The sequence below is a fragment of the Neopsephotus bourkii genome, unplaced genomic scaffold, assembly GCF_033783945.1.
Source record: "Neopsephotus bourkii isolate Nb327-2 ecotype Australia unplaced genomic scaffold, CSIRO-AGI_Nbou_v1 NB_719, whole genome shotgun sequence".
Lineage (NCBI taxonomy): Eukaryota > Metazoa > Chordata > Aves > Psittaciformes > Psittacidae > Neopsephotus > Neopsephotus bourkii.
In genome coordinates, this window is record NW_026901218.1 from 2,318,529 (window position 1) to 2,341,894 (window position 23,366).

Genomic DNA, 23,366 nt, shown 5'->3' on the forward strand with positions numbered 1-23,366 from the left:
TTGCTTGTTCTAGCTGTTGGTATCGTTCTTTGAGCACTCGTCATTCTTCCACTATGAGGAAAATCAATATGAAAACTTTTCTGACAGCATCTGTGCTCTTTCATCCAGCAACACACAGCCTGGGGCAAGGGGGGAGAGCCCACAAGCAGATCTACTGACACCAAATCCGAGCATGCTGCTGCTGTTCCTCCCATTGTCGACTTGTAGGCTTTTATCTTCTCATGTAGGGAGCTGGAAAGGGCCTGTTTTGGCTGTTTGCAGGGGTGGTGGGACGCCTGGGTTTTCTCTGCATGCATGGCTGGGGTGGGTGAACACCGCTGTACGCAGGGGAGGCCTGGATGGGCACCCATCACTAGCCATTCCTGCACAACTCCTTGCTCCATAACCATTTCTCAAATGGGTACTTTAGGGCCTTTCAGAAATCACAAGAGTTGTCAGTTGTTATAGTAACGGACCCCCTGCTGCTGAATTGGCCCTGAGATGCCCATTTGGGCTTTTGAACAGACTAACTCAAGCTCATTAGGCAAAAAGGAGAGAGAGACAGATTTGCAGATGGGAAGTTGCTTTTTAAGCGTGCTGGATGATCTGTTAAGAGCTAGACTGTGGAAAGGGGCATGTTCTCTCATTATATGCCTGTTACTTTTACTCTTCTTTAATTTAATTAACACTAGTTTTACTTTTTCTTGCAAAACAGAGTAACACAAGATTTCCATTTCCTCGCTGGTGAGGCCAGTAGTGAGCTGCCACTTCACAAGCCAACAGGTTTTGTCTTGAGAAAGAAAGAAGTTGGAGGGGGATTTGCCAAGCTTAAAGCAGATCAGTGGTGATTTCCAGAATTATCAGGTTATCTGAAAAGCTCATAAAATAGTTCCTTTAATCCTAATTATGCAGCATCAGGAGCAACATCTAAAACCAGTAAGCACATTTTGACCCAGGACTGTCCCATTTCAAGGAAACAGCACAGTCCAGATTTTACTTCAGGGTTAAACCTGAGCAGTCCCATTGATTTTAACATATTGACTCCTGAGTAACTGGTATTAGCTAAATCAGACCTTGCCTTTGTAAATTGGAATCAACATGACTGAAGAACCTGTATCACCTTAAATTGAGAGTGTGCAATTGCAATAACAAGTTCCTTCTTGCCAGGTGTTTGAAGCCAGCTTCTTCCTGTGTCACACATGTCCAGCCTTCATCTGAATTTCATGAAGCAATGTTCTCCTCTCAGCTGTCCTGTAAATGAAAAGCAAATCCAGATCTATAGCAGGCTGGTCTATCTCCAGGTGTAAATAGGGGAGAACTATGGTTGTTCCTGTGTGATATATACTTTTTTGAGGAACTTGGTTAGACCAGGGCAGGCAGGGTTGTTAGCTGAGAGGGTAAGCAAATGCATGGAAGAGGATTGCAAGGAGTACATCATTTTCTGCACCCATTGTGCTGGGGGTGAGGAGCCTTTGGCTTAAATGGCCACAAGAGAGAATTTTAAGTTGGATATTAGAAAAATCTTCTTGAGAGGAAAGATAATAAAGCAGCGGTCTACAGAATTGCCATCATTTCTGGGTTCCAAAACAAGGTTAAGCTTCATTTGTCGGGAGCACCACAGGAGTCACTGATCCTGCATGGGAGCTATGAGGCCTGTTCTCTATGGCGTGAGCTTTAAAGCATCTGTGCAAATGTTAGAAAAGAGGAGGAATGATGTAGTGTGATAAATTGTCCTGTAAATCACAGGTTAGAAGCCTGAAAAGAGTTTGGAAGACCTCGTTTAAATGCATCATGTTTAAAGTGAATAACATGAAGAGCACACCTAAGAATTGAGGGGAGGAGAGAGGAGAGCTCTAGCTTAGGAGAGAGAGTGAAAGGAAGATAGAAATGGGCAGGAAAGAAACTGCAAAGGCAGCTTGCAGAGGACAACTGTGTCAGAAGACCTGCACAGGTTGGTGGAAGAAAACCTGTTTGGAGTTTTGTTCCATCTGTTCTCCTGCAGCAGGAACCTTAAAGTAGGGATGAGTAAAGAGTACAACAGTGATTTGAAGTTTAAAAGCAAAACAGAGGAGAAGGGGTTGGTATAGTTGTGGTTTGTTGCCCCCGTTGAGTGTTATCTAAGGCACCATCTGCACTGTGTGTGTCAGTACTTGCCCCGTTACCAGCAGTGCTTGCCAACATGAGGCCACCCCTGGTGCCAAGGGCAAAGACCCTGTGAGCAAGCACCCATGGTGACTGAACCTAGACATCCCTAGAGAGGATGTTACATGAAAATGTTTCCTGGCAAAGGGAATGGTGATTGCTCTAAGAACCAAGATTTCACATCTCTGAAACCACCACTCCCAGCACCAGCAATCCCTGTGCCTGTTGGATTGTGATTATTTCTAACAGATTGTGATTATTTCTAACAGGTGAGATTTCTTACTCTGTGTTTGTTCTCATCTCCTGGGCTGTTCATACCATGGGGGTCAGTTGTGTAAACATCTTTTCTGCAGGCACTTTAGTGGATGTGGCCATTGCAGTCAGTGGGAGCCCAGATCTGCATCACCTTTATTTTCAAAGATAATGCCAAGCATGCAATTGTAAGTCAACCAACAGGAGAATATATGCTTCAGTTGTGAAAGACTAGAATTCAAAATACATTGTCTGTGAGCTTCAAAACTCCCAAACAAAGAAAGTAACTTTTTTAATCTGCTGTAGAGTGTCTGTGAGAGCTGAGATGCTTAGGCTGTGCTTTGCCCACAGGCCCACACAGTCCATCCCTAAAGGGCATGAAGTCTATGCAAAAGCCTTGGCAGCATGTTGGAAAACTGCTGTTGACACCCTCCTGCCTGCTTTGTTTAGAGGTGTAACACTGCCAGAAATACCTTCTTCTGCAGAGAGAGCAAAGGGGGCCAGACAAGGGCAGCTGAGGTCAGGCAAGGAGGGAGCTGCAGCACAGCTGCAATTGATCTTTCTGTTTTGTTTCTGTGGAACTAATTAAATGGATTAATTGCAGGCATTTTGTGTTCTGGAAAAGCCTTCCCCAGTGCTGCTGTAATGGTGAGGTCTGAAAAATAACAGGGCAAGATTTTATCTGTGCAGTAACTGGATTAAAGGTAGTAATTTACAAGGCGTAAGTTTGAACAAATATTTTTTACGTATTCAAATGTTGTAGTTAAGCTCCATTAAGAACTGTTTTGTATGTGCTGAGAAATAGCATGCCAGGAGGAGTATGGGTTTTCTCATAAGCACATGGGTAGAGGATGCCTGGTACCACTGCCTTCTACTCATATGTTAGGTCTTTTTTAAGCTGTTCTACAGGAAACTTTCCTATGACTTGAACATTTTTGAACTCTGGCTTTTAAAGCTATGATAGGAATTGTAAAAAAAAAAAAAAAAAGAAACATTTCACAAATGCTTTCTGTGAAATAAAATCACTTAAAAGACTATTTCTTAGGAAGATGGATTCATTCTTTTTCTATTCCCCTTCTTAGTTTATCACTTTTCTGTAAGATTCTTAGTATGTATGAGTAAGTGTTAAAGTGTATACAGGTATCTTTGAAGCAGACTGGCTCTCATAAATTGGTAGGTTCCGAGCTAGAGGAATGTCTCAGACAAGCTGAATGAAATATCCTATAATACAAGTAGATGTACCTGGAGGGAACAGTATACCTCTGCTGTGAAACTGTGAATTAACCACAGCAACCAGATAAATTATATTTTTTCTCTCTCCTTGAAACCATAAAATATAGCTATTGAAGGGCCCTGTGCTGTCCGAAGTCCCACAGCAGCATTTGGACTAACATTAGCACGAGCTATTTCACAGCAGGATGTGGTCTTGAGTGTAAAATTATAGGGTAAAAATATTAAATCAGTTCAGCAAGCTTAACTGCCCGGGTAAATACCAGGGATCAGCAGACTTGTAAAACAATAACAAGCAGGGGTGGACTTAATTTTGCTTTTGTTAAAACCTGAGCAGTTCAGGGAAAAACTCATGCCTTGGAATGCACAGCACATGTTGTGCTGCTATTGCAAATACTGCAGGAATGTGAATCCATTCAGCTTCTTGTAGAATACTGATTCTTTTTAATTTAAAAGAAAAAATCTCCTCTGTTGCTATGAACAGCCTGTATTTTACTGACTTACGGTTTAATAATCCATTTGAGGTCTAACTTTTAAGCTGAAACAAGCGTAGGTGGCGTGCCTGGTTCTTGACTGGGGGTTGTTTCATGTTTTGGAAATCCTGTCTTTTCCAAAATAGAACAAAAAGGTTTTGAAATATCCTACAAAGTGACATTTACAAAGTAATAGAAATATGCCCAATTTGGATTTTAAAAACACTGGTAATGTTAAAAAAGGAAAAAAAATCAAAATATTTCTCAATAATGACAAATGTTCTATTGCCTGAAGGCACAAATTTGTTTCTTATTTTCCTTCTGATCAAATTATCAGTTAAATTGATATATTTCTGCAGTGAGTCACTCTCTAAAACCTTTTTTTAACCACCATTAAAGTTTCCAGTGAGTGCTGGTAGAATTCCTCATGTTTTGTAGCAGCACAGACTTGTCTCATTCACCCCCATCTCAAATACATTTTAAGTTGTTACAGATTAAGGCATATTCTGTTATGCCACAGGTTGGACTCTGTGCTGCTATGATGAATCCCTGTGGATGGGGGCTTCTTCAAGTCAAGTATAAAGGGATGTCTTTACTTCTGCATATGCATGAGTCTGGTGATCCAGGTGCTCCTCAGCTGGAGCAAATCCCTCACTAGTAGTGAATGGAAATAGGAAATGGGGTTTACCCTGCTGGTGGATATTTGGCATAAACATCAAGTTTGAATGGAAGTGAGAGAATAACCCTCTGCAAGGAAAGCAAAGGGAGTGCATCACCTAAACACATGGGAAATTACATCTGCCAACCTCATGGTTTATTAGGAGCTTAGTGGTTCGTCAGTGAATAGGATTTTAAGCTGTTAGAGGAGTGATGAAAGTAAACTAGCCCACGAGCTTCCCAGCTACCTTCCAGCTCTTCTTAAGGGATTCATTTCCCCAAGCCAATTCCACTGTAAGGAAGAGAGGAGGAATGTGGAGGGACGGGCACCACAAGGGCAGAGGATGATGAGCCAGGACCAGGGAGAGCCTATTCTCCCACAGTGCCAGTCTGTGCTTCCCCAGCAGCAGTGGTGCAGATGAAGATCGGAGCAGCTGTGTAGTGCTGAGGGCATGGAGGACTTCCAACCACATCAGAAACTCAAAACGATGATCATTTACTCTTTGTACAAGTTTCCTAAATTTCAGTGATGATTTGTAAGAGCAACTGGTGGTATAGACATGAAGTGAAAGCTGTGAAGATGCAGTCCTCATACCTGTCATGTTTTGGATTTTTGTTGTTTGTTTTAATAAAAGCCTAGGACCTAAATGTACTGGAGTAGTTAGTCTCTTCCCATTCACACAGTTCCTTATTTTGGAAGCATTCAGGGTGCTATTTTGATCAAGGAGTAAATGACTTTGCTTTGCAGTTTGCTTTTCAGAGCCTGCAAGTGCTGGTTTTGTGAGTTAAGGCTGAATCTAGGCTTCTTTATCCACATAACCAAGATTTACACAAAAGCAAAGGAAGATTCTCCTGGCCCTGCTATCCGTACAGGCTTCCTATTCATGTGAATGAACCATGTTTTCACCACTTTCCGCACTATTTTAGGTACAAACAAACCTTTTAACCTGAACGGGCTTTTCCTGCTGTTTATTTCAGCAAGCTTCTCTGTAAGCTTTGCATGACAGAAGTTGCAGTCATGTTTTCTGCTAATGCGTTGTCTCCCTACAACTGTACACTTGTCCCTTGCCCTTGTTCTGTTTAATTTTGGGAATGGGAAGAGGAAGGGAAAGAAAGACTAACAGCCTACCAACCATCAAGGGTATTTACTTGGTTTACATCTGCCAGAGTTACTCCGAACATCCTTTGTGATATTGAGGGGTGTATACACCTATTTATCAGCAGTAATTCCTTATTAGAGGAATATCTACTAATAATCAATAATGAACACCATTTGCATGCACAAATCAGCATAGTTGGAGTTGAGTGATATTTAATCCTGAATCTAATTGGGCAAAGCAATCATATCTCTGTGGAGGTCAATCCTAAAGGAGAAAAAAAGTTGAAAGCCTTTTTAAAATAATTTGGGAAGAGAAAATACTGTCTTTTGTCTGAGACTGCGGAAATCAAGTTTCTGCTTTCCAAAGGAAAATACAGTAATTAGGAAATTTGCAAATGGAAATTAGTCTGTGTTGGGCTTCGTCTTTATGTCATTAACTGGAGTCTTTAATTAGCATATATATTATTCATGTTTCAATATAATCCATTTTATAAGTCCGAGTACAAATATAAAAATCAAAATGGGCTTGATGCACCCTATTGTTCACATGCAAAGCAGCTAACATAGATGTAAAGATATGAGGTGAATTGAAACATTCATATTTCATAAGGATGCAGTCTCCACTTTCTGAAATTATGGCTTGAACTCTTATTCTTAACTTTTTCTCATTTGCATACATATTAGTCCCTGTTTAAATGATGTGTTAATTCTATTCATTAGACTTCAGTGAATGCCTCTGACTCTCTTGATAATCAAGCATAGGTCCCTGGAAAGCAAATTATGAACTTTCATGTTGCAAAACCCATTGTAAACGTGACATTTATCACTGTAAAGCCAACTCATGCAGAGCACTTGGCTGCAGTCAGGAGGGCAGAACCCTTCTTCTTGTGCTTACCGTAGTGACTGTAGTCTATGAATAATAAGCGGGGACCAGGTCCCCAGTGTCTCCTCAGAAGTGATTGAGCACTTCACAACCGCATCACCCTCTTGATTGTAAAAATGCCAATTCAGTTCTTTGGGGAAGAAAGAGTAACTTAACTCAGGTCCTCACACAAATATCTTCAAGAAAATGGGCAATCAAGAATCTTCTGCTCCACATAACGTGATACTAGAGATGCAAGTTTGGGGATGCACCAGGGCTCTGAAGTGTATTTGGCTGTCAATGGTTTGACTTGGCCTTGTTGGCATCTAGAATGTGCTTGTGCTTCAGAACCTGCAAGAAGGGTAGCCCTGAAAACAAATGCAGGAAGGTGACAGCAGTGCAACAGGAGTCCTTTCTCTGGTTCTCTGAGCCAGACCCTGTAGCAAATGCGGGAGCAATCTGTGGGAAGGGGCAATGAAATAGTATTGGAGTCAGGTATCTGCTGTTGCTTATTGATTTGGCAGACTGTGACAATTCATCTTTTTAATTCTAGGTATAACAGCATTGTTATCCCAGTGTAAACCTGAGGTGATTGATCATTTTGGAAGCTTTTATGTTGATGGGGTGAGCACTGAGTGATGCCACACAGGGAGTTGCCATGTGTGCTCTGATTAGTAAAAAAAATTGATGGGAAGAAGAAAGATCCTTATGCCATCACTACAAGGAAATGCTTGACATGTTTAAAGGCCCATAAGTTTAGTTTCCATCTGGTTTTTGCAGAGTCTCGGCCTCTTCAAAAGCAGCACTGATTTGCTGTAGGAAATCGGTTTAGCTTTTTGTGGTAGCAGAAGGTTAACATCACTATTTTTGTTATCCACAGAGCGACATGGAACGAGTTCCCTGTTGTATAGTTTAAAGGAATAGGTGGAGGCTACTAGAAAGAGACCTGTTGTCCCTGCAGTATAGTTTTATTCGAGGTGCACAGAATAAGAGAAGTCACAGTATTTGATATACACTCTCAGCAGCTGCTTCATCTCACCATGTCTGAATGTGTAATCTCACTCTCAGGAGCATTCTGCATGAGAAGCAGCTGGGAGCTTCTGAACATACAAGAAATGCTCCCATTTCACCAGCATTTGCTGTAATCCAAGCTGCAACCAGGCCTGTGGGGAAATGAAGGGTGTGTTTTATTCTGACTGAGATTTTAATGGGTTGCAGTGTGTCTATAGAATCCGAGCTTGCACTTGGATGTCCTCTCTTTCCTCAGGAATGCTTCCATGTACTGAAAGTGTGTAAGAGAACCCTTGAGCTTTATAACAGCTTTTTTGGAATACTTAACCCATCTACAGAGCTCTCCTTCACTCCTTGGATGGGAAATGTGGGGTCGCATTAACTTCCACACTGTCGCTCTGGGACAGGCTGTATGCTGAGCACCGAAAAGGATGCTGAAGAAGAGGGGCTTTAAACTAACCATGGTCCAGCATATAAAGGAGAGAAACATGGAAAGCAGACAGCTCAACTCACAGGGGAATAAGGCAGCTTATGAACTTCCCATGCCTCCTTCCCACATCTTTTTTCCTTGGTGCGCCAGACAGCAAGTCCCCACCCCAGAGAGATGTGTTGGCAACGTCACTTCTCATTTTATTCTTGTGACTGGATTAACTTCAGCATTTTTATTGCTCTCTGCCAACCTTGTTGTACTTACTCAGTTTTCTGTGAAGAAAGAGTTAAATTCATACGGGTTGATGTTTTTTGTTACAGCTCATGTTCTGTTCTGACCTTCTTGGCTTCACATATTTTCCCCTTTAAAGTTACTAGCTGTATCTGAGATCTTAACATCAGTGGGCCACTTTGTGGAAATAAATATTAATGAGATGGCTGCTGATAGCATCGTATGGGTAGAAACAAATGCTTTTATAATAAATGGAAATGAATATTAATTGAGTGGCTTAGAGTTAAAGCAGGATATAAAGTGACAAGCTCGTGGCACAGCAAACTGCCCTTTGCAGGAATCCAATTAGAAGAGGCAGCAGCAAATTCTAAGCAAACTTGTTATAATCACATGGGGGCAATACTAGAGTGGAGTATAATTTGGAGCCTGGGACCTGTCTCCTTGGATGTCTCATAATTTCCATGAATCAACACTTAGTTACTCCATGATGCCAAGTTTGCATTCTTCAACTCTTTCCTGGCAGTGCTGCATCCCATTGCTTTAGTCAAACCGGAGTGGGACAGTATGTTTTGCAATAAAAGGGCATATCAATTAAATGCACTGTGTTCTACTACACATCTGTAGGAGAAAAGTGACTCATTTGTTAGCTTGCTGAGATCAAGAGTTGTTCCCAAAGTTGCAGTGTTTGTTCATGACTTGGAAAAATAGATGATTTGCTGAGATACGTTGTAGATAAATAGGTAAATGTGCCTGGAATAACCAAAAGCAATTGCCACAGATATATCTCATGTCCTAAAGAGCGATGGAAAGTGTTCGTTGGGTTTGAATTGTTCAAAAATAGATTCTTTAAATATTACGTATCATTTTCATTTGGCAGATGGAGTTGCAGAAGCTGCTATAGTGAGAGCTTGTTTGTGGCATTTCAGACAACCTGGGTATTGTGTGAAATTGGCATAGCAAGCATCTAAAAGAAGGGTGCAGGGGGTAAAGTGATGGTGTAGGAGTGATAAAGACTTAAGCATAGCATTGGGGAAGTTGGGGCAGTGCTTCCAGGCTGATGGAGAAGCACGTGAAAAAAACAAAACAACAAGGAGCAAGTCAATTTATCCACTCTGTCAAAATGGCTGCGATCAGCCAGGAGGCAAATGAATAAATGGATCAACAAGTATTTCACACTTTTGTGTTCTCGACAGGAAATTACAGATCTGAAACCAAATGTCTGGGACAAAACTAACAGAAATAGTGGCAAAATACTCTGCTGTTTAGTCTGCATTTTAAACATTTTTAGCTCACAAAAATCCTTGAATTAAAATACTGGAATAAAACAGGAACTGTTACTGCAGTTCCCAGTTATAAGCAGAGATGATAATACTTGGAGTGGGTCTAACAGCAGGACCTCGGTCCCCACTGGAATCTCCCTTTGCCTGCATACCTGAATATGCCTTATTGGCCGAGGTGGTTGTTGCTGTCTTTTCCACCCCCAAGCTTACTGTGTAGTTGCTGCACTAATGGCAGCAAAAGCACCACCAGAGATCACACGAGAACATGGAAATGAAGCACATAAATACAGTAGGAGGAAAATGAATATGAATTGCTAGAGGTGTCAGGACTGAACAATTCACCTAGGAGCAGACATCTCCCACGTTCCTCGAGGACAGTGTGTCTGCCTGTGCAGCCGTGTCTCTTCGTGAGCTTCAAGAAGAGGAAGTACTGAGCCAAGAGCTTGTGTTTAATTTACATGTCTGCTTCTGAGCAAGTGCCTGATGGATCCAGGTGCTTTTATACATGCATTAAGAAGCCTTTGTATGTTTTTTTGCTAAGATGCAAACTGCAATTCTCTTTCTCCTTTTCCCCAGCCCCACATTTATCAACACTGAAAGGTTACAAAGAGCTTAATAAAAGGTAGATCTCGGATTTGGAAACAGTGCAAATGAAGAGAACAGTCTATAAATAGAAAACATATTAAACTGTATCTGGTGTTATGGGATCTAATAATTAACATAGATTGACTGAATTTCTTCTGTTTTGCTTATCTGCAGTCAACTTTTATCTTGAATCAAAACGTTCTCCTCCTGTGATTAGTTTTGTTATTAGCTGTTTCCACAGACAACGGGAAAGCAATAGTTTATTTGCCCGTGTGTATACTTACTGAAAAAGCATTTGTCATGAGGATGAAAGCAGTTTCTAATTTTCAGCATAATTTTGACTGATTTCTTAAAGGCAAAGTCTCTTCTACCTCTGTTACTTCATGACTTTTCAATTCTTCACTCTCCTATGTAATTGGGGACTGCTAATAGACTTCATGGTAACGTTTCTAATATCCCTCATACTTTGAGTCCTTTTTGTGTAATAAATGCGTTATGTCCTTAACACTAAAAGTCAAGGAGGTTTAGGCCAGGAACTTCAGAAATGTCCTGTTCTTATAAACAGCTTGGAAAAGGAACTCCTGCTTACTTCATTTCAAGCACTTTCAGGATCATCCTTGTAGTCTCTTCTGCCTCATATTTTAGTGGATTTCACCTCCATTACTTGCTTATAATATTTCTAGAATCTTTTTTATGGCTTATCTAGTCTGTGGAGATGGTAATTTAAAACGTACATTGTGTTCTGTCCGTCTTTATTATGCCTATGTATGCTTATTACTGCTTCCTGCTTTTTTGGTATTAATTAATATTTTTCTTAAAGTTTTAATTATCATGGAATTTGATTCTCATTATTGCTGTTGTTGGCACTATTTATTCTTTAGAAGCATTCTCACAGAAAATACTGCACTGTTTAATGCAGCGCTATTGGAAGGATCCTACTAATGCAGGGGCTTTTTATCCTGATGTATTAATTGATGTGTTTCTGTTGTGTTTAGACAGGGGACCCCAGTGGATATGTTCACGCTACACTGATCGTCCCATCTAACCAGAAGATCACTTCAGTGAATACAACTTGCTTCTCCGTGGTATAGCTCTATTAATACAGAGCTATGCCCAGGGTGTTTAACCCAGCAGATAAGGAGTATTGGAGCAGGCAGAGCTCACACTAACACGCCTGCATGTCTCCTGGCATTTGAGATTAGGTCACCAGGGTCTGACTCGGGTATTTTTACAGAGCTAGTTAGAGATGTACTCAGCATACCACAGCAGAATACACAACGTGGTATTTCTCAGTTGGTTTGGTTCAGTGGATGGGAGTTTATTGTCTCTGTTATTTGTGTTTCCTTGTCACATTTGTTAACCTTTGAATGCAAGAAACTCATTAAAACAATTCCTCAGACACGCGTACTCCAGGCTTCCCCTGAGCTCTCAAGTCACTACCAGATTAGCATCAGCGACAGCAAGAAGCGAATCTCCAAATGGGTTGATTGATAGTGAGATTAATGATCCTCAAGACTTCTGTCCAAGTTTATTATTTGGCAGCTTACAAATCTTTGCTTTCAGGGAGATGGGTGGGGAAGGAGGACCAGCTGGCTGCCACCCGGTCTGTCTGTATTAGCATGATGAGGTGATGTGCATGGCCCTGCCAGAGCACCAGCATTAAGTAGTGTATTTTCAGTGTTCTCATTATCTGCCAGGTACTAAATAATTTGCTTCTCTGCTCTCGGTGCCAGCTGCTCTTTTCTTTTCCTTTGTGCTGTGCTTCCAAAGGTGTCTTTGTGCCATTTCTAAATGTCTTCTAAACAGAGTTAACAGAGAGACCATAACAATTTTTAAGTGGCTATTTCTTTTTATAAGGCCAGTGAAAAAAGCCCACCCTCCAAACACAGTGATGACCAGAGAAAAGAAATAATAACATTTTTAATATTGTATCTTGGCCCCAAATAAACATGAAATATGTCCAGCAGTGTTGGGAAATCTTCCTAGTTCTCACATGCAGCTCTAATCCAGGTGCACGTGGACATGGCTGTTGAGAAAGAGGGAGCTTCCCATCGGGTGTATTTCATTATATTTCATTATATACAACAAACTAGCTTTTCTGCCTGAACATGGGCAGGACTATCAAAACAAAGACAAAAATGGTGCCTGAATTTTTAGCACCTTTTTGTGTTATGGTTAGGTCTCAGGCTGTGGCTTGGGATACCTCAAGTAATAGTCAATTGAATGTCCTGATATGCCATTCAGAGGAAGGAAAGAATAGTTTTGCAAAGGAAAGAGCGGGGCTCTTCAATTTTGAGAGTAATTAGATGGGAGTAATTATACATATTTAGATGAATGTTCTAAAGAGAGATCCCGTTTCTGCTGTCGTGTTTTGGGTGGGATCATCGCTGGATTGGCTTCCTTGCAACACAATTTCAATCCAGATTAATTGAAATTTGAATTTTAAAATCCCTGTATTTTAACCTGCCAGTGTGCCACCCCATTTTTCTTCTTTCCTGAGTTTCATCCCAATGGGAATTCATGTCCTGAAAGGATAATATCAAGTATGCCCAATTTTGAGTTCTTAGAGGTGCTACTAAAAGCTCCTCTCTAGTAAGAGGCAATCTTCATTGATTGCTGCAGTTCTTGTGATTACAGAACAACTCTTCACTTAGTTAAATTTAGCTTCCTTCTGTGAGAAAGTTTTAGGCTCCTTTTTAATATTACATGATGTTTAGTGCATTGGAAGTACACATTTTATAGAAACTGCCTCAGGTATCATTTGATTGGAAAAGGCATGTCTTTGTTTTCCTCTGTGATTTTCTAGTCTTTGTTATGAATGTTGCATTAACTAAATAGTTGGCTCAGGGAGAGGAAAATACATACATCAGGCTTCCCTTTGTTTTTTAAAACCATGCCTAATTCTGGAGCCGTGTCAAGATATCACCTAAAGGTTTCTCTAGCACATTTTTGCCTGAAGACATTAAAATTTTGAGTGCATATAACCAGGGAGCTTGTTCTCTTGCAGTAGAAAATACTTGTGAGTAAACCCGTTCAGTCATCCATAAAATTGCAGAGTGTATCCAACACAGCTGTTGTGAGTATTGATTAAAGCAAAGGGGAAGGTCTGATGCTACTAGCCCTGTCAGAGGTCACCAGGAGAGTAATTAGCTACCAAGTGTTATGGGGCCAAGTGTCATTGCAAATAAGGTTTCACCATTGCCTTTGCTGTTCTCCAGGGACTCCAGGAAGATGGGACAAGGAAGCGTGGAGAATGTTTGTGCTGAGTTAAACTAAGATTTATCCACTTAGAATTTGCAGCTGAAGAGCTGTCCAAGTGCATTTCTGCACTGGGCACCTGGTTGCACAGCTGGTGAAGCAGGGAGGGCTTGAAAGCAGCTCATCTTAGTGTGTGTTGTTATCTCTTAGCTGTTTCATTATTTGAATAACCTCCTAAGAATTACTGTTTCTTGTATGATGTCTGAGTTCAGTAGTATATGTGATGTATAAATGGGTGTCCAGTCTCTGGTGCAGGATAGGATCTCAGGGGATCAGGTTTGTAATTTGTAGAGAGTTGTGTAGTCAGCTGGCAAATTTAGGCCATAAATTTTAAATTAGCTGTCTTTCTGTATCAGAAATCCCTAGTCTTGTTTGGCAGATTAGTTTTTCAGTTGGACAGTTTTACTAGTGGCATGTTCACAGATCACAAATCATCACAAATACTGTCTCAAAGCTTTGTCCACCTTTTCTTTTCCATCTGCCTTTTCCCAGCCTTTTTCCTGTCTTTTATTTCCCTATGATACTGCAGAATGTGTGCTTGTAAGTATGTGTGGTTGGACTGGTGGTTACTATTTGGGTCCTTTTAGCTTTTGCAGGATCCTTTTGGCTATGTGGTTGTGCAACAACTCACTAATGTGAAAAAGTGTTTCTCCTTGCCCAGAGGAAGTCCCCTGAAAGGGGCAGTCTACTTTCGACTGTTCTGTCTGGGAAAGGATGCCAATGGATTGACAGACTGTGAACTCCTGAAAAACCTAACCCTGTGCCATCTAGACCTCTCCAGTTATCATATCTGCATGATGCTTAACACTGCTCAAAGGATTACAGGCAGAAATTGCTTCGGAGGGAAAAGGCGAATTGTCTTCAGGAAAGATACGCAGGAGAATCAGCATCATTGTAGGGAAATTTTCCTCCTTTTTCAGCTTTCCTTTATTCTGTTTTTTATGCATTCCTGCTTTGTATATCCTCCCGTAGCTCAGGTTCGGTCAGCCCTCACTGCGTTACTGCTCCAGCGTAGCATAGGTTCTTTTATAACTCAGCTTTTGAATTCTGATCATTAAGCTTTCAGACCTGGGAAGGAAAATAATTGTAGAAAATTGGGGCAATATAAGCCATTTTCTGGCCAAAAAAAGAGTAAATGCAGATGCCCCTCTGATACAATGAACGTAATATCACTGCTCCATGCTGGTCGCTTATTCATATTCATAAGACCAGGTTTTTCATGTGGTTTTCTCTTCTCTTTTTCTTCTTAACGCTTGAGTCAGTTTTATTGCTCATAAAAATCAGTGACTGATGACCCCAGCTAGAGCAGTGCAGAATGCAGACAGCTGTTGTCCAGGCTCCCAGCCACTGCTCTGCTGGTGACATGGTCGTGATTTGCAGCGCTTCTGTTGTTCCGTAGTCTGTAGCTCTTTTCTGAGGAGTCATTGCCAATTCTGACAGTGACAAATGTTTGCCAAGGAATAGTGAAGCTAGTTTAAAGTGCAGAGCCATGTGTTACAAGTACACTTGACTGCATACATACTCTGATTCTTGGTGCCAGCAGAAACCAGTCTTAATTGTGTCTCCTGGAAAACATGCAAAACAGTTCAATGACAATCTGAAGCATCTTTTCTTCTATTGAAAGTGTGAATGAATGCACAGAGGTAGTGAAAAGAATCGTTTCCTGTCTTTGGATCTTTGGGAGTTTTTTGCAGACACCCCCTGCTCTGTGATGGAGGAGTATGATGAATGAATGTGTGTCCAGGTTGCATTTGATAAAGACTAAGCCATATCCTGTGCAGCCTGGTGTAGAGGTCCATTACAGATCCTGGTTTGACTCCTGTCTGCCAGCTAAGGATAGCGTGTGAAAGTAAGGTGACTGCTGGGACTATTGGCCTCTTCACTAATAAATGACATTCAGCAGAGTTGATGTCTATGGGAGGCTGTTTCTGGAGGAAAGATGGCCAGAGAACAAGGTTTGCCTGCTCTGAGAGTAGTGAATAGGCCTTCAGGACCCTTTCAAGCCATCTGCCCCCAGACTGGTTGTGCTTTAGGAGGTAATGACCAAGAAGAGAGTAGTTGCAGGATACCAGGAGCTTACAGCTCCCAGATGCTATTACAGAAATAAATTAGTATAAATCTGGCTAGTCCTGGAGAAGGGATACACACTACTCCAGCCAACAGAAATGCCTGAAAGGAGTGGATCCCTAATGAAAAAGGGAGCAATGAATGTGCCAGTCACTTCAGCGTGTAAGGCAGGACACAGCTCTTGGGTGTCCCCACAAAGTAGAGCATTCCGCTTTGATTTTGCCTCTGTTCAGCCACTGACCTGGTGGTTTCAGCTAGCTGCTATGGAGGCAATCACTTGCCTCTCCTCAGTAATCCCTTACTCCTTCTCTCCCTGCCTCCATAGCAGTGTAGATCCGCTGCCTGTCATTACAGATCAAGAGATGCTGCCTCTGCTAGACAGAGTATGGAGGAGTAAAGGCCAAACTCTGCCCTCAGAGCTATTCCCAGCACTCTCATAGACTGCAGTGCACGCAGTGTGTTTTGTATTGGAGGCACTATTAACGAAACACAAAAGTGCTATCTTCTACATGAAAATAAAATGCGTCAATGCTTTCAGGCCATTATGAGATCTGGTTCTTCCTCTTGCTTTTCAGTGAGTATAAAGGAGGAGCTGCTTGAGGTTTATTAACTAATAACCAAGAAAACCTGTTTTGAGTGTCAGAATCTCACGAGGCATCTCTTCTTCTACAGAAGCTAATCTGGTATTTTGCTCAGCAGAGATGGAACAGGCATTTAACCCAGCTAATCAAGACCATCTCTTGGCATATTTTTATGCTTTCAGCTTGATAATAAGGTGCTGCTGCTCTGGACTTTGCATCCTGATAGTTTGCTTTAATAAATCACTGCCAGTATCTCTGCAAAAGATTCTGGGTAGGGGGATGCTCTCCCTCGTGTTGTCTTTGCTTTCCAGCCCCTGCCTCTGCTCCTTCTCCAGGGAGATGCTAATCTTTTACTTTCTGCATTTCAGTCCATATGTGACAACTGTGTGGCTGATCACCACAATCTCACACAGTTATTGTACCCCAGAGAAAGAGAGCCAAAAAACATATGGGGCTAGAGAAAACGGTGTGCTTTGCTGCACACAGGCGTGTTTCAGAGACAACAGACTCTTTGGTATTTCACAGAAAAGATGTGGGTTCTCTGAAATCTTCTGGAAGTGAAATCAAGGCTGAGATTTGCTGTTCCACAACCAGTGCTGCAGAAATGCAAGAATCAGTCTAAAATCGGTGTTTCAGTTGTGAAGACTTTATGATCATTTATAGCATTGACAGATCCCAGTTGCTCATTCATTAAGGGCTGCTTCCATCAGAAACAAATGTGTTATTTTCTTCCTATTATGGTGTTGGTTTCTCGAGCAAATGGGCACACCTGCACTCAGGTACACACACCAGGGTTAAAAGCTACAGGCTGAAGCTCTCATGGAAAATAGTTGTAGGCTTGCACCTTGTCTAGCCCTGCATCCACTCCCACCTCTCTCCATGGCTGCTTCTCCAGTGACTCAAAATAAGCAATTTTCTGCTCTCATCTTTTTATCCGGCCCTCCCCATATAGCACAGAGGTTTACTGCAGCCTCTTGTAGCCTTAGCAACTACTGCCACTTAGGGTTTGTATACCGAGGGAAAGGTAATGGGTAGGGGAAATGCCAAGGGATAGAAAGGAGCATCCTAAAAGGGGGCAGAAGACATATACTAAATTGTCCAAAATGCCTTTTAGTGGCCTTGATCCCAGCTATCGGTATTTATTACTACAGACTAGACAAGAGTTTGCAAAAGGCTCTTCTTGGGCCCAGGCATTTCCTCACTTGGGAAAAATGGATGTTATCCCAAACTGGGGACCTGGAGGCATCTGCCTGATGCCCCAAGATGTGTGCTCCCTCCGGAGCTGTGCAGAGGAGAGATGCAGGAGTAGAACACAGACCCAATAAGCAGAACTTGCAGGAGAATTCATCCAGTGAGTTTGTAAAACCCATTGTAAAAGCTTTTGTAAAGACTGTTCTGCTTTATCCTGCCCTGAAGTTAAAGCCTGCATAGTCCTAACAGTGCTGCCTTCTGCTGTCATGAGAGCCCCTGAGACAAGGAGGGAGTTACCAGGACAGAGATGCGGTGGGCAGTGCACAGTGAGCTCAGCTGTAGAGGCTAAACTTGGCATACTTACAGCAATTACGAGCAAGGGTGTAAAAAAAAGCATTTGAGAGGCATGTCTTCACCTAACGTGCCAATATCCAGTACTGTAAAGTAGTGAACATGCTGCATTATGTATGTATATACATAAAATGAGTCTATTTTAGTGTGATGTTTGTGACTTGATGAAACCTTTAGTTAAATTCCACGGTGACTGCCTTTTCAAAACAGCTACAGAAAGTCTTCCCGGAATAAAATACAGAATTGTTAATGACATTAATGATTGGAGCAAACTTTACTATGTGAAATATTCATTTAAAACATTGTTATTCTGGCATTGTGCTCAGCAGAGATATGCTAGACTGGGTATTCAGCTATTGCCATCGTGGGCCTTACAATATCACAATGTCATTATCTAACACTATTGCATGTTTTGAGGCTATTAAGAAAAAGCTGTCTTATGGCTGCATAAAAAACCCCATAATGCCAGCCTATCAGAGCCTCTCAGAGTATAAAATAACAAATTAACAAAAAATACGTGCTTTTCTTCAGTATCATCAGCTTAAACACTTCCTATAAATCCCTGCGTAAAGGTCTTGTCTTTTCATCAAACACCTTCTTAAGGCCTTCATTACCAGGAGAAGCTGTTCAAGGATTTTTGTAGTATTGACTCAAGGGAAAGAGCCCCAAATATATCAAAATCAGGAACATTTTGCCTGTTTCATATTCATAGTTTCTTCTTTATGTGTGACTGATTTATTCCGCTGCGTGCCCCCAGGGTGTGCATTGTCCAAAATAAAGGCTGCCAAAGGAAGAGAAAATAGAGAACAGGGAGCAAGAAGGGTTGGGGGGGAGTTCAACTGATGTTTTTAAATGGTGTGAGACTATTGAACATCTTGCATCCCCGTGTGTGAATTCACCTTATGGTGTTTCTTAACAAAAACATACTCACTATTATAAATAACTTGAGTACAATGAAAGACATCGTGTCTTGAAAATAGAAAGCTGCTCCGAGACAATTACTCCATGCTGTGAAATCCGTTCTCTCCTCCTTCGGTATTGTCTTAAGTTGTACTTGTGCTGCCATAGCATGTGTGTTATAAAGCACTGTGACTGTGCAGTAGAAAGTACAAATGCATAGGAAGCAAGCACCAATGGTTATTTTAGGTTCTGATTTTGCCTAAGGGAGAGGTTTGATTTCCAGTGACTTTTTTGCTCTCTGGCACGTATGGATCTTGAAAACAAAGGAAGCGCAAATTACTTTGACAAAGTCAGCAAAGTGGGCTCTGCATGGAAAGCACAATGCCTGTATTACAGACTTGCAGACTGCGAGGCACAAACTTACAAGGCACTACATGCAAATATGTTCCAGCACAGGAACCAGTAACTTGTCAAAAGGCACAGCTCGGAAGGCAAGCTGAAAACTTGGTATTGAGGAGCAGATCATTAAGGGCTGCAATGAGGGGGATATTTCTGCAATGGGAAGCTATTGTGAAGCACCCCAACAGATGAGAGCAGACCCCTCTCCTGCCACAATAGCTGCTCACACCAAACAGGACTCATTAAATATTCAGTTCCAGCCTCAAGCAGCTCATTAAGTCAGCAATGAGCAGTGACGCTGGTGTTGGAAAACCCTGCCTCAGTTAACATCACCATGCAGAGTCTCCTCGGATCCCTTGATGTTATTCTGCTCAGTACCTTTTCTGTGATGACCAGCTTGTGCTCTCTGCTTTGCATTAAATACAGGTAAAAAGAAAAACTCAGGTGGATTTAAGTTTTGCTGTTCTTTATAGGCCTTTTCAGAGATCAGTCCTGGGGCCCAAGCTAAGTGTCTATTGCATTTAACTGTAGCAGCATATGTAATACAAGTTTGCAGGATGGGGATGGGATGAGGGTTATATGGCTTTATTGGTAACAAAAAAGTAGCTTTAATATTTGAAGGATAACTTTCATAGCAGAACAGCATGACATGCAGCAGTTACAGATGCTGTATTACTGCCTGTTGGTTGTTGCATCGCAGAAACTTCTACAGTAAGTGTATTTTCCCTGGAAATGTTAGCGCTTTAAGTGTATTTTGGCTTGAACTGTATGCTGAATATGTTTCTTGTGTGCAGAGTTTCTTTCTGAATGATGTATTTGAAACCTGTTTTGCAACTAATTTCATATTCAGTTAGCAATACTGAAGCAATAATATACAGAGGCATTTCTGATGGGTGGTTGTCAGATGTCAATGAATTGGAGCACCCAGAATCTGGAATTAGGGTTGTAATTGTAGAAAAGGCACAAATGTTTTCACACATTGATGTTTTTAAAATACAGTATTTGAAAGGATGGGGCAGAAATGGAGAAGCAAAACATGTGAGAAAGTTTTTGGCTATTTTCTCAGAGGGCAGCTTTCCACACCCTGAGTCTCTTTTTTTTGTTCTTTTTCCTTTGGCAGAAAGTGTTTTCAGACTGCCCATTTCTATGTGGAGGACAGCAGTTCCCCTCGTGTGGTCCCCAATGAAAGCATTCCCATTATACCTATCCCAGGTAAGACAGGCTTAATCTTCTGTGTTTGTGATGCTTGGAGTCTGTTTTTATTACATAAAGAAGATTGTGTTTGTGACAAATCATGGGGTTTTGATAGAAATTTGTTGTATCAGTGCTGCTTCATTTAATTCAAGGTGCATTGCAATGGAGCTTTGAGTGCCAGTGCTGTATTTTTCTACATCTCCCACATCATTTTAATGCACAATTTCAGGATAACCTTTGTAAAATGTCAAAAACAGGAGCAACACTTCTTAAAGCCACTAAGGCTTGTGATAATCAGCTGCTGTATCAGGGCAGGTTGTGGATGAGATATGCAGCTCTCTTCTGAGACAGGGGAACTTGCCCCCCACTTCCAGTGTGTACAGAGGTGCTGTCTGCTGGGTCTCAGGGAGCAAAACAGAACACAGGGATCCTAAGGAAAATCCAAAGCCATCTGTTAATTTGATATTAATCAAGTTACCATGGGTTAAATTCTCACCTTGGCTATACCAAGAGGGAAGCTGAAAGCACAGTTTAGCACTATTCTCTCTTCATGAGGCATTTCCCCTGGGAATTATTAAAAGCAGGATCCAGCTCCCTGTAAGCTGTGGTGACAGAGAACAGCTTAGCGTTACAGCGGCCTTTGCAGCTGCTGCTGTGTTTGATGTGGATCAGTTCTCCTGGCAGAGTTAAGATACCCAAAATGTTGTATTGACCCCAGCCTGTCAAATGCTTGTACTTGTTGCTTCAAGGTGTTTGAAGTTTCCTTGTCATTGTGTAATTCGTGTCATTGGCCTAGGATTCAGTCTGCAGCTAATTAGATTCATTTTCCCAAAACCCATCTCTGAGACACAGAAGAAACATGTTTCCTACAAAAGTGAGAGAACCCACTTATATTTTCCTTGCTTTTCTTCAGCAGACATGTGTGACTTCTTTCTAGAAGGAGTATTTCAAAGTACCCATGGGAACTGATATGAAAGGTTAGCTATTACATTCCTACAGAAAGCATTTGGCAGTTTGCCTTGCAGTCTGATGCTGTGCCACTGAAAAGAAAAGAAAACGTGCCATCATCTCGCCTTCTTTCTGTGACAGACTAAGGCGCACATCCTGGCCACCTCACTTCCCTTCTTCTTCTCCTCCTTTAGGGTACAGGAGATGGGAGGTTTTAGTCCTAGACCATCTGCAATGGATTTTCACAAAATAACCTGAAGAGTTGGAGAGCTCTGTTTATTCTAAAACCAGGAGTACTTCCCTGTTGGGGTTGCTTTGGGCAGTTTGTTTAATGGTCCCACAGTGACTGCTCCTTAGAACTTGTGGGTAAGGGGAGAGTGGATTTAACCTGGACTCTGTGCAGAGCAGTGTCAAAACCCAGGTCACAAGCACAGAACAGTGGGAGGAGAGAACGTCAACCTTCAGAGAGAAGTGTCTTTGGCCAGTGTGTAGTTTTTTACTGTAATTGAGACAGTTCTTCTTAGATAAAGAAACTAGCAGAAAGCTCCGTCTTTTCGTGCTGCAGTCTGTGCTGTTGTGGCAGTGGTTCTTTCCTGTTTCACAGAGATGTTTTGATGGTCAGTCCGTTAAAAACTGGATGCCATACATAGCAATTGTAAGATAGGCTGAAGAAGTTATATTAAAACCGTGCAGGTGGATTGTCCCATAAGGCCAGCACAGGCACTAATGCTTCTCCAGCAGCTGATCCAGCATGTGACAAGTGACTGAGAAAAGAACATTGCCTTTTGGGGACATCTTCCCATGACTAGAGCAAGCCAAGCTGCTGGACCACAGCAGCTTTGAGAGTGACATGATGCCTGCCATCACTGCAGGGCACACTGTGGTCTGCTTAAGCTTGGTAATGCTCACCACTGATAATAGGCAGTGCAGATTAAGGCATCTGCTGAATAAGTGCTGCAAGACACCTCAAGAAGCTTTGTAGTTAAATATCTACAGACTGCTGATGAGCTCTAAGGCACATGAAGAACTGGGCCTTAGACAGAGGTTTAGTCTAGTCAGATACAAAGGTGAGTTCAGTCCTCGAATTCCCAATCTAATAACATTTTTGTGAATATAATGGACATTTAGACATCTGCATACAGACATCCAGATGGAGTTGCCTTAACCTGAATCATGCCCAGAAAGGCTTAAGAGAGAGAAAACTGATGAACTTGAAGATCTTGGCACTGACGGTAAAGCTAGTGGGGCCATCAAAAGCCAGACCTGGAAGTGCCTCTCTCTGTGTACTATTACTTGTACAGGGGTGGTCTGTAATGAGGCTCCAAGTTAGTAGAGATAAATTCCAGCTATGCTTGCTTTTTCCAAAGGTGGGGGATACTGCCTGGAAGGATCTTGAAGCTCTCCTAAACATTTTCCTTGTTTGGAGATGTAGAAGAGGCCTGTTTTCCCCCGTATACCTGTTGTTAAATGACAGTCTTCTCTGATGTCATCTGCTGTTCCCACATAGGCAGCCCACTGAAATGTCTTAAGACATTAAATGATAAAATTCTCCTGTGAACTGAATGTGACTGATGAAATGATAAGCCTCTGAACTCTTCCTCTGGAAGGTGCCAGAGGGTGTGAGAAAGTCTTACTTGCCGTGTTGATCCTAGAAGCAAAATAGAAGTGGCATTTTCACAAAAGCAACTTTTTCCAAGTAACCTTGTTAGGTTGTGAAACCCTATCCTTACAGAAGAAATTTGAAGAGATCCCCGTGGGACCATCCATCTACTTCCTGTGGTTCAGTGGACCAGCTTCTCCTCTCAATTATGAGCAAGCAGCCACCCTGATGGCAGTTTAGAGCAGTATGTCTGAAGATGTTCAGTAGAGGTGCCAGTGCCCATCTACAGCCCACAGTGAGCTGCTGGTTGGAGAAAGCTGAGTGGGTTTGGGCTGGCTGGTCCTGGCTTAGGTGTGGGGTGGCTCTGCCATATGTCTGGGAGCCAGGAACAGCCGCATCCTGACGCAGCTCGAGAGGTTTCAGAAGCAGCACTGGTGTCTCTGCATGCCACCGCTCTGCTCTGTGACTTGTCAGCATGCTCAGGGGTAGCTTTTGTGTTTATTTCTGCACCACATTCTGCTCTTGTTTAGGCAAACCTGCTGTTTTCTCGGGTCTGTGAACTGTAAAATCAATCTGCCAGCTACCTGCAATAGGCATACGGTGCAATTTTTCAGGTCCAGAATCTAAGAAAGTCTTCTTGGAAAGC

General features: G+C 41.9%; 1 protein-coding gene across 3 annotated transcripts in view; it reads left to right on the top strand.

Moving 5' to 3' along the window:
- PTPRG (protein tyrosine phosphatase receptor type G) overlaps positions 1-23,366 on the top strand; it is a 404,332-nt gene that overhangs the window by 344,771 nt on the left and 36,195 nt on the right. For all 3 annotated transcript variants that reach the window (XM_061354220.1, XM_061354222.1, XM_061354221.1), the window contains exon 15: positions 20,099-20,190. In XM_061354220.1, the coding sequence (XP_061210204.1) occupies positions 20,099-20,190 (92 nt within the window). The remainder of the gene's footprint in view (positions 1-20,098; positions 20,191-23,366) is intronic.